Raw genomic sequence first — 14,973 nt, 5'->3', positions numbered from 1 at the left:
GGTTTTCTGGTTTCCAAAAGTTGACTGAATCTGTTCACAGTAAAAGTGATGTCACTGTTAACTTTTGTTTGCCACAAGGGTTAAGAATTGGTCTTTAGGAAAGAAACTAAAAATTAGAGCTGAAAAACAAGACTCAGATTTAACTCTAGGATTCCTGCTGATTTAAATCATGAATAAAACTGTTCCAACCACCAGGCTTCACAACACAACAGCCCCTTCCTAGTTCTGCACTGAAGTGATTCATTTGAAAGCGGGAAAGCATGGGTGGGAGCTAACGTCTTACCACCTGAATCATGTGTTTAGCAAAAAACAATAAACAGTTTCCAGGACTGACCTACCTATTCAGCCAGGCTACCACAGGACAAAATACAGAATGTGCTTCCATTTTTTTTTCAAGATCTTGCTTACTTCTCTTCCAGCCTGTCCTAGGAACTGGGAATAAGTACTACCTGCAGTTCACCACAGAGGACTACAAAACTAGGGTAAGTTTGTAATGCAAGACAGTTTTGCTACATGAAATGCTACACTTATCCTTGAAACTGGACTTACTTCAGTGCTATTATAAGTAGATCCCTGCGGAGGGTTAACTTTGCTCAATGCCTGAAAATGGCAATCATAGCCGAGTCACATTATGCTATAAAGCTTTTAAGTCAAACTTCCCATTGATTTTAAAATGAATGGCACAGTATGACCCTTATTATCCAAATGCATCTCCTGTTGTGTCTACACTCCAAAACGTGAATAATTACTTGACAAATTCATTGAAATTATAACCCATGCTGTACATGTGCTTTACTGGGGACTTCTAATTTGTGATATCACTGTATCCACCTGATTTTCCATTCTATTCAGTTTCTACACAACATAAAATGATTTTCAGAGTTTTAAAATTAATCTCTAAATCTATTTTTTTTTTATAAAGTCCATATTATTATGCAGTGAAAATCCATTCAAGAGACCATCCCCTTATAAACTAAGCTTCTGTCCTGAGATTATTCCAAAGTATTCCTCAGTATGTATTTCTCATGTATGACTGCTCCTCTTTTACTAGAAGACTTGCTCTGCTAATTTTTGCCAGTCTCTCAAAAGGAAACATTATACTTGTTTTGGATACTTAAAGACATGCAAAACCAACCAGAAATACACAGATTTTTGCTTTAACACAAATAAATGACTTTCTAGAAATCTACTGAATTCTGATTATACATTCCATATTCCAGAGATAAATTTGATTGGGATATATGTAACATTTGTTTTTAACATAGTGCATATATGCACAGTAAAAGCTCTGTTATCCGCCATCTCCCGGGAATGGGGAATGCTTGTTAATCAAATATGCCCTGTCTGGTGGACTCCCTGGCGTCAGGGTGCCAGGGGACAGGGAGGGAGGCACTGCGCAGGCTGCTTTGCCCTGGGCCGTGGTCCACAAGGAAGAAGTGAACAAGAAGAACTCTGCTTGCGGCGGGGAAACTGGACATGGGACTTCCAATTTCAATTTTGCCACGTCCCTCGTGACAACTGCTAGTTAGCAGAGTTTTTCGGTTGGTAAAGTGCCAGATAACACGGCTTTTGCTGTATATAAAATATCATGATCTTTTTATCTTTTAAGGAAAATGTTGGGACCTGTCTTGCCATTGTGTTCTACCTAAAGAGGAAACCAACACCTACTGTCAATATAAAATGCACATATACCAAAGATCAGAAGGAAGTACAAGAAGATGACCACAGATTTTACCAAAAAATAAGGCAACAAACCAAACCAATAATTGGAAGCTATATTCCAGGTAACTTCCTTTTAGGATTTCTTTTATTTTTCTATATTCATTTAGGAATTATATTTACTTTTATGTTCAGTTTAGTAACTTTAAAAATACAAGCAAACATACATGTATTTTTTTAAAAATACATATTTATTTGGACTATAACAACTTTAAAAAGGAAGTCCTTTTTTTCCTTCCCTTCCCCCAAAGAATCTGGATTTCCTGAAAAGTCTTGGAAAATGTGTTGTGTTTTGCAGCAAAGATGGAAGGGAACAGAATGAAGCGAAGATGTCTATAGGATTCCAAAGCAAATATATATTTGCAAAATTCTGCATTAAAACAAACATTCATTGGCTGTGTTTAGGGAAGTTGTACCTTAGCAGCAAATGTCTTAATCCACTGAGGTTCCTTCAGATAGAGGAATCTCATGTGGATTAAGACATTTGCTGCTTATCACTTCACCACTTTCATAACGTTTGGGTGGGGGTCCAGTGGGCAAACGAGAGTTACTAATCTGTTTCACTAGGGTGAGTACATGCTAACTGGACTTTTACAACCACAGTTAATTTATCATTTGCTCATTACCCTCCCCAGTCAATACTGCAAAAGTGTTTGAAGAAACAGATACTTCCCAGGAATACCCTGTGGCAGGACCAAAGTATTTTACAGTTTACTGTTTGTCTATGAGAAAGCCAAATTATTACATCTGTGTATGTCCCCCCATCCCCCTTCTATTTTTAGACAGCTATGGAAATATTGAACCGGCCTTTGAGTCAGCATGGGCCTTGGCTGTTGTTGGCAGTAGTTACATAATGTGGGAAAAGTCAACAGAGAACTTGGGTTACTTCATGGCACAAGTCAAGCATGTGAAACAGTGGGTAAGTGAAGCTGAAATTAAATCTGCATTAGGAAGGCAAAGGCAACATTTAACAGTAAGTAACAAACAATAAAAGATACAATAGCAATCAACAGTTCATAGTTCCTATCCATGTCTGATCTGAATACTAAATCTGATAGTATCACTGTCTGATACTAAATTGTGGGGTGAAGTGCACACTTTGGAGGGCAGGGAATGATTGCAGGCAGACCTGGACAGGTTAGAAAAGTGAGCAATATGCAACAGGATGTAGTACAACAAGGACAAATGCAGATTGCTGCACCTAGGGTCCAAAAATATCCAGCACACCTACTGGCTGGAAAGTGACCTTCTCAGCAGCACAGAAGCAGAAAGGGATCTCGGAGTCACAGTGGACTCCAAGATGAATATGAATCGTCAATGTGACAAAATCATCAGCAAAGCTAACTGCACGTTTTCATGCATCAGCAGATGCACGACAAATAGATCCAAGGAGATGATACTTCCCCTCTTTGCGGCATTGCTCAGACCATAGCTGGAGTACTGGGTCCATTTTTGTGTGCTGTACTTCAAGAAGGATGTTGATAGACTCAAGAGGGTCCAGAGAAGGGCCACTTGTATGGTTAGGGGCTTACAGGACAAGCCCTATGAGGAGAGACTCAGGCACCTGGACCTCTTCAGCCTCTGCAAAAGAAGGCTGAGAGGTGATCATGTGGCTACCTACAAATTAATTAGGGGGACACAGCAAGGGACCGGAGATGCTCTGTTCACCAGGCGCCTCTTGGGGTAACAAGGAACAATGGTCACAAACTGACAGAGAGAAGATTTAGGCTAGACATCAGGAAAAACTTCTTTATGGTAAGGGTGGCCAAAGTTTGGAATGGGCTTCCAAGAGAGGCGGTGCTCTCTCCTAGCTTGGGGGTCTTTAAGAGAAGGTGGATAGGCATCTGCCTGGGGTCATCTGACCCCAGCACTCTTTCCTGCCTAGGCAGGGGGTCGGACTTGATCTGTTGAGGTCCCTTCCAACCCTAGCATCTATGAATCTATGAATCTTATAAGATCCCAGTGTCCAACATGCAATATTTCAAATCAAATTAATTTATTTTGCCCAAGAACTGGCCAAGTGTGCACCAAATTCTCCTTGCCTCACTTGTGTGAGCACATCTGATTATCTTAAGAAAGATGCAGTGGCAACACATAGGAGGTGCCCGGGGGTGCACATGCATCCCTTGAGAGCAGTGGTGCACCCCCTGACCGGCAGCGCTTGCCACTTAGGCGACAGGAGGGGTGGGGGAGGCAGGAGTGCTGGTGCGCCCCCTGCAAGCGCCGGCCAGGGAGTGGGGCAGCTGTAGCCACTTTCAGAAGTGACCGCAGCGATTGGCCGTGGGGGGATCCCTCCTGTCCCCAGCTGGCGAGATTGGCTGTGGGGGGAACTCCAGTCAGCAAGATTGGCCGGTCAGTGGTATTGGCCATGGGGAGGCCTTCCTCCATCAGAGAGATTGGCCTTGGGGGGACCCCTCCCTCCCCCCAGTTGCTGACTGGTCGCTGGGGAGGGCATGTGATCCTGCTGGCTAAGGCTGCACCAGTCACCCATTGCAAGAATACACATGAAAGTAAGGATTTAAACTCCTTTTCCTTTAATGCACCAATGTCGTACACTTCCTCCTGATGTTCTTCAGCTTCTTGGTTAACCTTGGTTACAGCACCAATTGAATATTTAACGTGTCCTCTCTCAGGCAACGCTATCTTAAGCCTGAGGAAGCATAAGGATTGGTAATACAATAGGGTCACCCCCTAGTTTCTATATTTAAAGAAAGAAAGAACTATGTGCACAATTTATTTTGTTTTTGATCCTGGTTATTTATGGTCCGATTTTGAGAAGAAACACAGTGAAACCCATCTAAGACAGAATAGTATGGGGCTGTGGTTTAGCTTCCCATTTTGTAGGGGAGCTTCCCAGCCCTGCGACTCTCTGCCTGTTCCATCTCTCTGTTTTTTGCCATGTCCCAGCCTCTTTTTTCCATGATTTGTCTCTCTTAGCATCCCAGCCCAGCTCCTATGCTCCTTATTTACACAGTACACACATACACCCCTCCCCCCGCCACACACACACACACACACACACACACACACACACACACACACGATAGTTACTCTTTAGGATATACAGGGTAATTCTCCCAAAAGGCCCCAAATTTCCTTTCTGTTTCCACATTAAGTTTCCACATAATAGAGAGTAGGGCTGTGCAAAGCTTCAGGCCTTGATTCGATTCAGTGGAGATTCGACTCAATTTGGTGTCCGAATCTCTGAATCCAAATCAAATCAGGAGCCCATTTAAACTCTCCAAATTGAATAGGAACCCTCTGAATTGATTTGGCAATTCGGATATAGACACAGCTCTAAATTTTTTTTCTACATACCTCAAGGTACCAGGCGGCTTGTGAATGCTGCGATGGTGGGGTGGATGGAGCGTCACACAGGAGCGCAGGGGGATCCCCAGTGCGCTCGGCAGCAGACCCGGAAGTGGACCAGAAGCACTTCCAGTCCACTTCCGAGTCTGCCAGGGAGTGCGCTGGACCCCCACCACATGCTCCGGGCTCAGTGACTGGTGCCTCCTTGGTCTGGGGGGCACCTGGGGGGACCCTCCATGGCCAATTGCCAAGCCAGGGGAGGGTGTGGGGGGGTGTCCCCCACGCACTTGGCAGCAGACCTGGAAGTTGACTGGAAGTACATCTGGTCCATTTCCAGGTTCACTGCCAAGCATGCAGGGGGTCCCCCCTTGCACTGCTGTCATCTGCCCCAGCATCACAGCATTCACAAGCCGCATCTGATAGCTTGAGGTACGTAGAAAAAAAACATTTAAAGCTGTGTCTATGGCCGAATTGCTGATTCTCCAAATCAGCATCGAATCTTCAGATTTGGATTCGGCCGAATTGAATCCGGGACAGTGATCCGAATCAACGAATCGAATCACAGTCCCTGATTCAGGCTGAACCCAAATTGAATATAGCCCATTTCACACACCCCTAATAGAAACTAAATACACATAATTCTTCATAAGGCATACTAGAACCATAGAAATTTTCTGGCTTGAGCAGTTTTCTGGCTTATAGAGGTTCTGTCCAAGACAGATTTCACTGCATTAGGATTCAGGCTGTAGAAAAATAGAATCTGTGCCACTGCTTCTTGTCTCGGGGGAACATTTGTGCCATGCACACTACACTGGCCCCAGCAACCTTACCTGGGGGCCCCGGGCAGCTGCAACCATGGCACCACTGCAGCTGGGAGCCTGGCCAGCAGCCGGAGCATCACTAGCTGGCAGGCTCCAGTTTTGGGCTGCGCATGCTGCCAGGCCAATCCTAGCAAGGTTCTGAATACAGCCCAGCTGAGTGAAAGTTTTTTTTTCATAAGGGCATAAAAGCTAAGGTTTGAAAACCCCTGATGAACAAACAAAAGTTCAGATATTAAAGTCTTGCTCTTATGACTTTATCTGGCTTCTAGACCTGGAAATCAGAGTTCAAATTCCAAAAGAAAATGCAGTAACTAGTTTTATTTCTATTGGATGAAATAGTTTATTGGATATGGAACTTAAATACATTTCATAAACTGAATTATAAATGAATCACTTAAAATCACTTGCATTTTAATTCTGTCCAACGTTAAAAAATGTTCCAGTCTCCCTTATCTGGTTTGGGGTCTCTGGACTACACATATAAAACCCATTAAAATGCATATTAGAAACAAAGTTCTACTGCACATATGGCCCCGTTAGGCAGATGTCCTCTTACCAGAGTACCATTTATACTGTTTATATATCAAAGCTCTAATTAATGGGTATCAGTACAACACTGTTGTCACAGTATAAAGTCTGTAGTCACAGGCTTTATATTTCCACCTTGTATGACTGAATTTACTATGGACCATATTTGTATGTGGGTGAATGCACAAAGGTATTTGAAACAAACTCAAGTCAATGGAAAATCTGGCCCTATACTTGATACAGAAAGTTATTTTGAAGTCATTACAGGTATTGCACTCAATAGTGGGATTTTTGTATACAGAAATACTTCTGTGTAGCAGTGTTTATGTTCTTTTTACTCTGCAGACATATTATTCATAGGAAGCACTGGACCAGCCCCCTAGAGAGGTTGTGGAATTTCTATCCCTGGAAATTTTCAAGAACAGGTTAGACAACCATTTGACTGGATGGTTTAGTCAGGGGTGATCCTGCCTTGAGAAAGGCCTGGACTAGATGACCTCATGACATCCTTTTCTGCCTTATTTTCCTACGATCCTATTATTTAGATAGATGTGCATTACTAAACATCCAGCAGTCACTTCTGAATATTACGGTAATTGCTACTGATCTTCTTCATTGTAGTTTCTTTGTGTGTGCAGATAAGTAAAGATGATTCGATTGACTTTGACTATGCTGTCCTACTTCATGAAATACCAACCCAGGTAAGAAACATATATAGCCTAAAACTGCTTTATATCAACAAGGAAGAAACACAAAGGTAACCTTTCTCATCTGCTTCCCAGGAAATGATTTTATGCCACATGCGTGTCATTTGGATTCCCAATCATCCTTTGAAAGTGAAGTACTTCTGCTCTTCCGAGAATCAGTCAGCAGAATCTGAAGATGTATCTGGTATGGAATCTGGATCAGCTGATGGAATATTAAACGAAAAAGAAGCAAATTTTTAAAAATAGGTCAATGCCAGTTTATATAAAGATTTCAAATGAAAGAAACCCTTGTATTAATAGCTCCAGTCAGTTTTCTAATAACTCTTCTGCACAAATAATATTGCAATGAAAGTGAATCCTTTTACTGAATAGTCAAACTTTGACCCAAAACAAATCTTTGTATAATTTCTTGAAATGCAACAACTCACACATTCTAGATTCATACCTACCTAAAACTTGTATTACAAAAAATGCATTACATAAACTGATTTTATGTCACTAAGTTACTGTTACACAGAGTGACATAGTATGTGGACAAAGTTAATATATTTGGATAAAAGTCTTGATAAAAGTATTAATCTTCCATTTCAGTAACAAATATTTGTCTACTAGATATTTTTGATTTTTTTGAAAAGGAATATTATATGCTAATTTTAACTTATATCTGCAGTAAAATAAATACCATAACACGTGGCAGAATTTGGGTTTTATTTTTGCATGACATTGATTCATTCGTTGTATCCAGCAACTTCCAACCTTTGACACCGATTCCAAATCCAAAGCCATTAGATGCAGCAGACCCCAGCAGACAGATCTTCTAGAAAGATTAGTGACACAGCAGAGAGAAATGTCCCACAAATAGAAAAACATGTCCTAAGAAGTGGAAACCAGCATTTCCCACAGATTTTTCACTGCAGAAGACATTCCATGAAACCAAGTTGTGCTCCCTTATACAACACTCCTTTCTTTGTTTCTAGCTGTCCTGGCTTATGAAGACAACTCTGAAAATGAAGAAAACTTTTCTTTCACAACAGCCTGAAACAACTTGTTGCAAGAGAAGAATTAAAAATAAGACAGACTACAAAGAGACCTTAGTGTGTTTTTATTTACAATATACACAGAGTTCCTGTCATTTCCTTTAAGATGGACAGAACAGCCAAGGTCTTGGGGCTCTGTACATCAGAGCTTCAGCAAAGAAAAAAAATGGTTTTCAGAGTGCCCAATCAAACAGCTTTGTGTCAGACATTCTTATCAACTGCTTTGTCTGTGTCCCATCCTAAGCGTATTGAAGTCTTGTTGCAAGATGGTAGTGTTCTAGATTTAGGGCAAATGTGTTGCCCCCTACCATCCTTCTCTAAGTCTAGGCCCATTTATCTGGAATTGTCTTAAAACCAAGGAACCATTTAAAACTAATACCAGGTTAAAGGAACCTCTTTTAGTGGGAGAGACATTATGGTATAAATTATGGGACTAAAGTATTTCAGTCAAATCTTTTCATCTCAGATTCATTAAGCCATGGGTTGAGATATGAGGGCACCTTAAATTAATGTCTGTCACAATAAATAAGATATTTCAACAATGTTCAAAGCTTGTCTCTTAGTTAGAAAAGACCAAACCAATCCTTCTCTTTGATGAGCTGTCACAAGTGAGCCCTAATTTGTCCACTGAATGCCATCTGACCATTTAGCTACTCTTTACACAAGAGTATGTTATCAAGTTACAGCTCCTTCGCAAAGCATCCTCTTAAGAAACCTGCCCCAGTGAAAGAACCTGAAATTGTGACAAGCCTGATAAATATTTCATACTGGCCTGTAATGGCATACCTCAGCTTTACATGGTGTTACTCATATTAATAACAGTAAGAGAGCAGAAGTAGGCTTCCAGTTCTGTCACACTATTGTTTGAAGGCTGCTTCCACTGAAAAACTCTTCTTTCAGTCCCTTCAGTGACCACAAAGATAGGAGCTACTGTATTCCCCATCAGTCCTGTAATGGAAGTGATTCTTCATGATTTAATTAAAACCTTTGGGACTTTGAAAGCAATACATCTGTTTCCAATACCTGCTTGTTAATTAAAGCAATCCTTCAAGTAGACTAATTAGAACCATGAATATAATGAAAAAAATAATTATGTTGTATCTCTTCAAAATTATAACATCATCTGTTTTGTATTGCTGCTTTTTACAGCAAAGTGCTATAGAATGTTTTTCAATTGGAACAAAGACTGCAAGGCACTCATAAAAGCCAAATTCAGCTGATATTATTCACAAGGCATTATAAAATGAGAAGGGAAACAAGATTTTGTCTTAAATGGCACATATCTAATTTGTGTCTGAATGTACCTGGCATATGCCTGAAATTGTTTAAAAAACAAAAATGACCTATTATAAACCTCTTTACTACCTTTGCTTAATGCAGTGACAAAGTAGATGACATTACAGTTGTGTTCTAGGGCTGGTGAACACCTCCCAAAATCCCGTTGTAGGAACAGAGTCCCAAAATGCTTCAGTGATTTTGATCTCAAACTCTGGTGCACACAGTAGAAACTGCAGTGGTCATGGGAGAGTTAGCACAGGTAAAAATCAAATTCTTCTGATAAGGTAGCAAAACTTTTTTAAAAAGCAACAATATCCTCACCTCCTCAACTAACTGTAGCAGCTTGCCTCTCACTGTTTGTAGTGCCCTCAAAGGAACTATTGACTTCAGTTTCAATGACAGGATGACCTACCTACTTGAATGCAAGATTTTTGGAAAGATTCAGCCAAAAATTTGTTTTTTGTCTTTGGTGTCCACAAAGGGATCCAACTGGGAATGAAACAGCAGCTAAATCCATATAAAATTGTAGCTTACAAAGACCTCTAGTTTTATGAAAGGTTTGTATAACTAAGTTCTCAGTGGGTGCATCTACACATGTCCCTACAGCGCCTTTGTTACTTCCTCTTGGAAGTGCTAAATGACAGCACAGTAACAGCCCATACTGCACTGTACATGATGCAGTTATTTTTAGCTGCTACATTGCTGTAGCATCGCACAATACCAAGGGAATGCATTACTACAGTGATGTAGCAGTGGCATCACGTAGCTGTGCCCAGTAACTCTTTTCATATTTGTTATAGGGGGATCATCTGTTGTAAGCAGAGCAGGTGAGTAGCAAGTTGTACTGATAGATGTCTGGAAGAACCTAGAATTCAGTTTTAGGATGAGAAAGAAATTAATATTTATGTTCACTTCCTAAATGGGTACTGTCACTGAACAAGTTGTAGGAGCAAAGGGATCTGTTCAGGAGCGGATTTTAAAGGGTAAATATTCATTGTGTTGGATAACAACTCATTTACAAGCTACTGGCTACAAGAATTTAGTCACTGAAATTGGCATACTGGACACCTCTAAAAATTAAGAAGCAATAATGTCTTTAATCAGATACCAGTATTTTCTCAAGTAAAAAATAAAACTACTTCATCATTTTAAAACAAATGGCTTAAAACAAGAACTTGAACAACAAATTATGATTATTATTATTATTATATTATGATTTTTTGCTAATGAATGGAATTTGTACATGACCATTTTAGTAGTGACCTCCTGATAATTTCCGAGTACATTGTGAATGAAGGCAGTTTTAATAAAGAACAAGTCCCAACTAAGTCCGATTTCAAAGCCTGACTAGAAGATTGTGAAAAATTATTCAGTGAAGTTCAAGAGGATGAAAGTCAGCCCTTAGCCTTGCTCTTCTTTGCAGGAAGTCTTCCTGTTGCTTCTAGGTGTTTGTTAATTATCTCTTCCTGAGTACTAGATGAACATGGCCGGTATCTACTGTATTCCATTGTATATTCACCCTTTCCCTAAGGAGGAACAAAAGAAAGTTAGGCACACTAACCAAATACTTGGCAGTTAGACTGTTCATTAGTCTATACTAAGTTAAGCAAGGGTTGGCAAAATGTGGCCTGTGGGCTGTATGTGGCCTGCTGGCTGCCACCACCAGGAGCCTCAGGAGGGAGAGCTGCACCCCACACCACTCCACTGCAGCCAGGGCCAGGAAGCATGTAGACTCCTCCACCACCTCCACATCTATCCCGCCCTCCCCTGGCTTCTGGTTGGTGCTGCAGCTGTGCAGTCCTGGCACCAAATATAAGTTGAGGCACAATGCAGCACACTGATTAGCTTTTCTGCCTGCCTGCCAAGATAACCCACTGCCACCGTGGTGACATTAGTCTGTGCCAGCCACAGGGGCGGTTTGGCCTGGGGCAGCTGCCTTTGACTTTCCTGGCGTGGTGTGGCAGTGGCTCATTGCAGCAGACAGGCAGGTGGAACAGCTACTCAGTGCTCTGCATCACACCCTGTCCAGTGCAGGCCCAGCTACCAGTGACAGAACTGCACATTGCCAACAGGAGGTTGGGCAGAGGCGGAGATAGGAAACAGATGGGGCATAATGAATGGTGGAGAGCGGGGCAGAGGAGTGTGCTCCCTGTGCAGCCCGGCCTGGCCCCAACCAGGACACAGCAGAGTGGTGTGGGGCTGTAGCCCTCTCTTTTCTGGTTTGTAGCAGCGGCTTGTAGGCTGAATAGGATCAATTGCCACCCCCTGCCCCAGCCCTCAACAGCTCACCAAAAGTCCTTAAGTGGCCGTCCAGCCCAAATCATCGCCCACTCCGAAGTAAAGCATGCAAACAGTTTCCTGAAGCACATATAATGTAAAACAGGATTCTTCACAACAATATGTGACTAGTGTTTTTTAATAAGGAATTCAAATAATTTTAAACAACCAGTCTGATAATATGAGATTATCATTCTGCTTCCTCCTTCCACCTTTTTGCAGGGCAGAAGAAAAGAACAATAATAGCAGTAATAACCCCGCACTCACTGATACAAGTACTGGAAAGTCATAGAAGAGACTAAGCTGCTATTTTTGAGTGACATATGGCAAGAAAATAATTCCTAGATTTACTCTTCTTGTCACTCAACATGCAACATTAAAAAAAAGTGTATTGTTCAAGAAGTAAATTCCATTTGCTTAACTGCTTTCAAAATCCCCACTAATTACACAAATATTTGCAACAGGAAAGCAGTTTACATGGCCAAGTTTTTCTAATCTGATATGCACTGGTGCTTAATTTCTCTCTCATTACTTAGGCTTTGGAAAGAACTGTTTTTTCCCCAAAACAAAAGAGTATCAGTCTGATGTGACACACCAGATATGCAGGAAGCATCAAAAGTTACATACTCATTTTCAGTAAGTAAATGGTTATATACATCTCCTCTTATGTAGGAGATGGATGTGCTGGAACTGGGTACTACATCCAGTGTGCAGCACTTAGGGCTTCCTATGGATCTGGAGATTTGGCAGCAAGGCAACCATGACACCACTTCCCCACTGCTAAATTTCCAAATCTGTGGAGATTCCTGTTGGCTAAATGACATGGTGCTGCAGGCCCACATGCCAGAGGTTGAACACCTCTGGTACAGAATATAAGGCTACATCGGGGTGGGCAAAATGCGGCCCGCGGGCTGGAGATGGTCCATCAGGCCATTCTATCCAGCCTGCGGGGCCCCTAAAAAATTTAGAAAATTAATATTTATCTGCCCCTGGCTGCCTGTCATGCAGCCCGCGATGGCTTGCCAAAACTCAGTAAGCAGCCTTCCGCCTGAAATAATTGCCCGCTCCTGGGCTACATCTTCGCAAATCTCTGCATCCCATGTCCTTTCACACAATGTCAGGTCCACCAAGAAGGCAAGAAACTCTTCATTTCCCCTACCCTTAACCAAACTAAGGAGTTTTGGCTGCCTGTCATCAGTTGGTATAAATCAGTGTAACTTCACCAGGTTCAAAATATCTACATTGCTGTAACACTGGCTAAAAGTCTGTCCATATATTGTAATCATCCAACAAGAATAAAAGAATCCCACTCCAAAAATTCTAAGACTGCATTCTGAAGTTTTTAGACTTTTAACATTTCTACAAACAGTTATTATGTTAAGAGAAGGAAATTTACATGCAGTGAAATTCTGTCAACAATGGACAAGTAGTCTCACAAATATATTGTGCAGGAATCTAGTCTTTTGTTCTTACAGTTGACACGGCTTCTAAAAGTTACTGCTATAATTAACTGCATAAAATTACCAGTGTAATACATTGTCTTCTGCTGAAAATTACTATTCATCCTAGATGGACCAAAAGGAAAAGTCTTTCCAAACTTGGATCTGGGGAAGACTCTCCTTTTGAAACACAAGTAGAAGTCTCAGTTGAAATCAAAGCCAATTTCCCTCCTAGTACCAAGTTAGATATTATTGTAATATGCCACACTGTGCTCAATTTGTGGTTTACTGGACTCGCAGAGTGATCTGGATGCTTCAAGGACAATTTGTCAGGCTATGCCATCCCTCTTACAGTCTGTTATCTGAAGCTATGCAATCTGCTTGGATGTCTCTGCTTTGTTCCATGAATAAAACTCCCTCCTAATTAGAGCCTTCCAAGTTTCTACCTAACTTAGTTATTTATTTATATGCCGCTCTTCCCAACAAAGGCTTAGGGCAGCTTATAATAAGAAAAAAGAACAGCTTAAAAACTAGAGTGACAAGAGAACAAAAGCAACTTAGAAGGGAACTAGAATACCAAGATAAAACAAAGACCCCCTAAACCATATTTCAGCCTAGTTTTATTTGATAAGCACCTGCCAAAAAGGAAGGCCTTTCAGCGCTTCCAAAAGATATCCAGGCTCAGGCTCCAGTGAACCTCAGGCAGAAGGCAGATACAGAGCTAAGGAGCAATTGCAGAGAACAACCTCTCCACTGTTTTTGCCAAGTACCAATGGTACTTGTAGGAGGTTGCTCTTTGCTGACTTTAGGGATCATCATAGGGCATAAGGGAGAAGGTGGTCCCTTAAGGCCCTAAATGGTCTGGGCCCTATGTTCTTATAGGTCAAAATCAGCACCTTGGATTGTGTCCAGAAAGCTACTGGGAGTCAGTGCAGACTCCAAATTTCTACTAATATTTATCTTCTCTGTTATACCAAAAGTATTTCAATAATATAATAATGAAAACTCCCAAATATACCAAGAAGATATTCACTTGCTTAAATGGGGTAGTTCCATGATTATTTTGCCACAATCCAGTCTTTCCTTACCCTCCCTTCCCTCACCACCGATTATTTCCCTGAGTTACAATCATTATGTTTAATACTAAAAACTATAAATGACTTGTCTTATTCATAGATTCACAAATGTTAGCATCGGAAGGGACCTCAATAGATCATCGAGTCCGACCCCCTGCATAGACAGGAAAGTGTGCTAGGTTCATATGACCACAGCCAGATGCCCATCCAACCTCCTCCTGAAGACCCCCAGGGTAGGGAAGAGCACTACCTCCCTTGGAAGCCCATTCCAGACCTTGGCCACTCTAACTGTGACGAAGTTCCTCCTAATGTCCAGTCTAAATCTGCTCTCTGCTAGCTTATGGCCATTGTTTCTTGTGACCCCCAGGGGCGCCTTGGTGAGCAGGGCCTCACCAATTCCCTTCTGCGCCCCCATGATGAATTTATAGGCAGCCACAAAGTCACCTCTCAACCTTCTCTTGCAGAGGCTGAAGAGGTCCAGGTGCCTTAGTCTCTCTTCGTAGGGCTTGGCCTACCAGCCCTTAACCATATGAGTGGCCCTTCTCTGGACCCTCTCCAGGTTATCCACATCCCTCTTGAAGTGGGGCGCTCAAAACTGCATGCAGTATTCCAACTGCGGTCTGACCAGTGCCTGATAGAGGGGAAGTATCACCTCCTTGGTTCTGTTTCTCATGCGTCTGCTGATGCATGATAAAATGCAGTTAGCTTTGCTGATGACTCTGTCACACTGACGACTCATGTTCATCTTGGAGTTCACTCAGACTCCAAGATCCCTTTCCACT

General features: G+C 41.7%; 2 protein-coding genes across 2 annotated transcripts in view; one reads left to right on the top strand and one right to left on the bottom strand.

Moving 5' to 3' along the window:
- The first annotated feature begins 278 nt into the window (after positions 1-278).
- On the top strand, positions 279-7,779 carry RARRES1 (retinoic acid receptor responder 1). Its single transcript, XM_019503212.1, has 5 exons — positions 279-482; positions 1,610-1,784; positions 2,502-2,638; positions 7,016-7,078; positions 7,160-7,779. The coding sequence occupies exons 1-5, from the start codon at positions 294-296 to the stop codon at positions 7,322-7,324; spliced, it is 729 nt and encodes a 242-aa protein (XP_019358757.1). The 5' UTR covers positions 279-293; the 3' UTR covers positions 7,325-7,779.
- Positions 7,780-10,476: 2,697 nt separating this feature from the next.
- The window catches only part of GFM1 (G elongation factor mitochondrial 1), a 77,296-nt gene continuing 72,799 nt past the window's right edge, over positions 10,477-14,973 (bottom strand). Inside the window, exon 18 of the mRNA XM_019503211.1 lies at positions 10,477-10,925. Within this exon, the coding sequence (XP_019358756.1) occupies positions 10,794-10,925 (132 nt within the window). The 3' untranslated portion in view covers positions 10,477-10,793. The remainder of the gene's footprint in view (positions 10,926-14,973) is intronic.

The sequence above is a fragment of the Gavialis gangeticus genome, unplaced genomic scaffold (genome assembly GCF_001723915.1).
Source record: "Gavialis gangeticus isolate Ggan-Ray unplaced genomic scaffold, GavGan_comp1, whole genome shotgun sequence".
Classification (NCBI taxonomy): Eukaryota; Metazoa; Chordata; order Crocodylia; family Gavialidae; genus Gavialis; species Gavialis gangeticus.
Note: the sequence above shows the minus strand (reverse complement) of the source record. Positions and strands in the feature narration are given on the sequence as shown.

What these genes read in the sequence shown, in the direction of transcription:
- RARRES1 (XM_019503212.1), top strand. Translation starts at nt 294, where the DNA reads ATGTGTTTAGCAAAAAACAATAAACAGTTTCCAGGACTGACCTACCTA. An exon ending in CAGAGGACTACAAAACTAGG is followed by an intron (nt 483 to 1,609) that starts GTAAGTTTGTAA and finishes TTATCTTTTAAG; the next exon opens with GAAAATGTTGGGACCTGTCT. An exon ending in AATTGGAAGCTATATTCCAG is followed by an intron (nt 1,785 to 2,501) that starts GTAACTTCCTTT and finishes TTCTATTTTTAG; the next exon opens with ACAGCTATGGAAATATTGAA.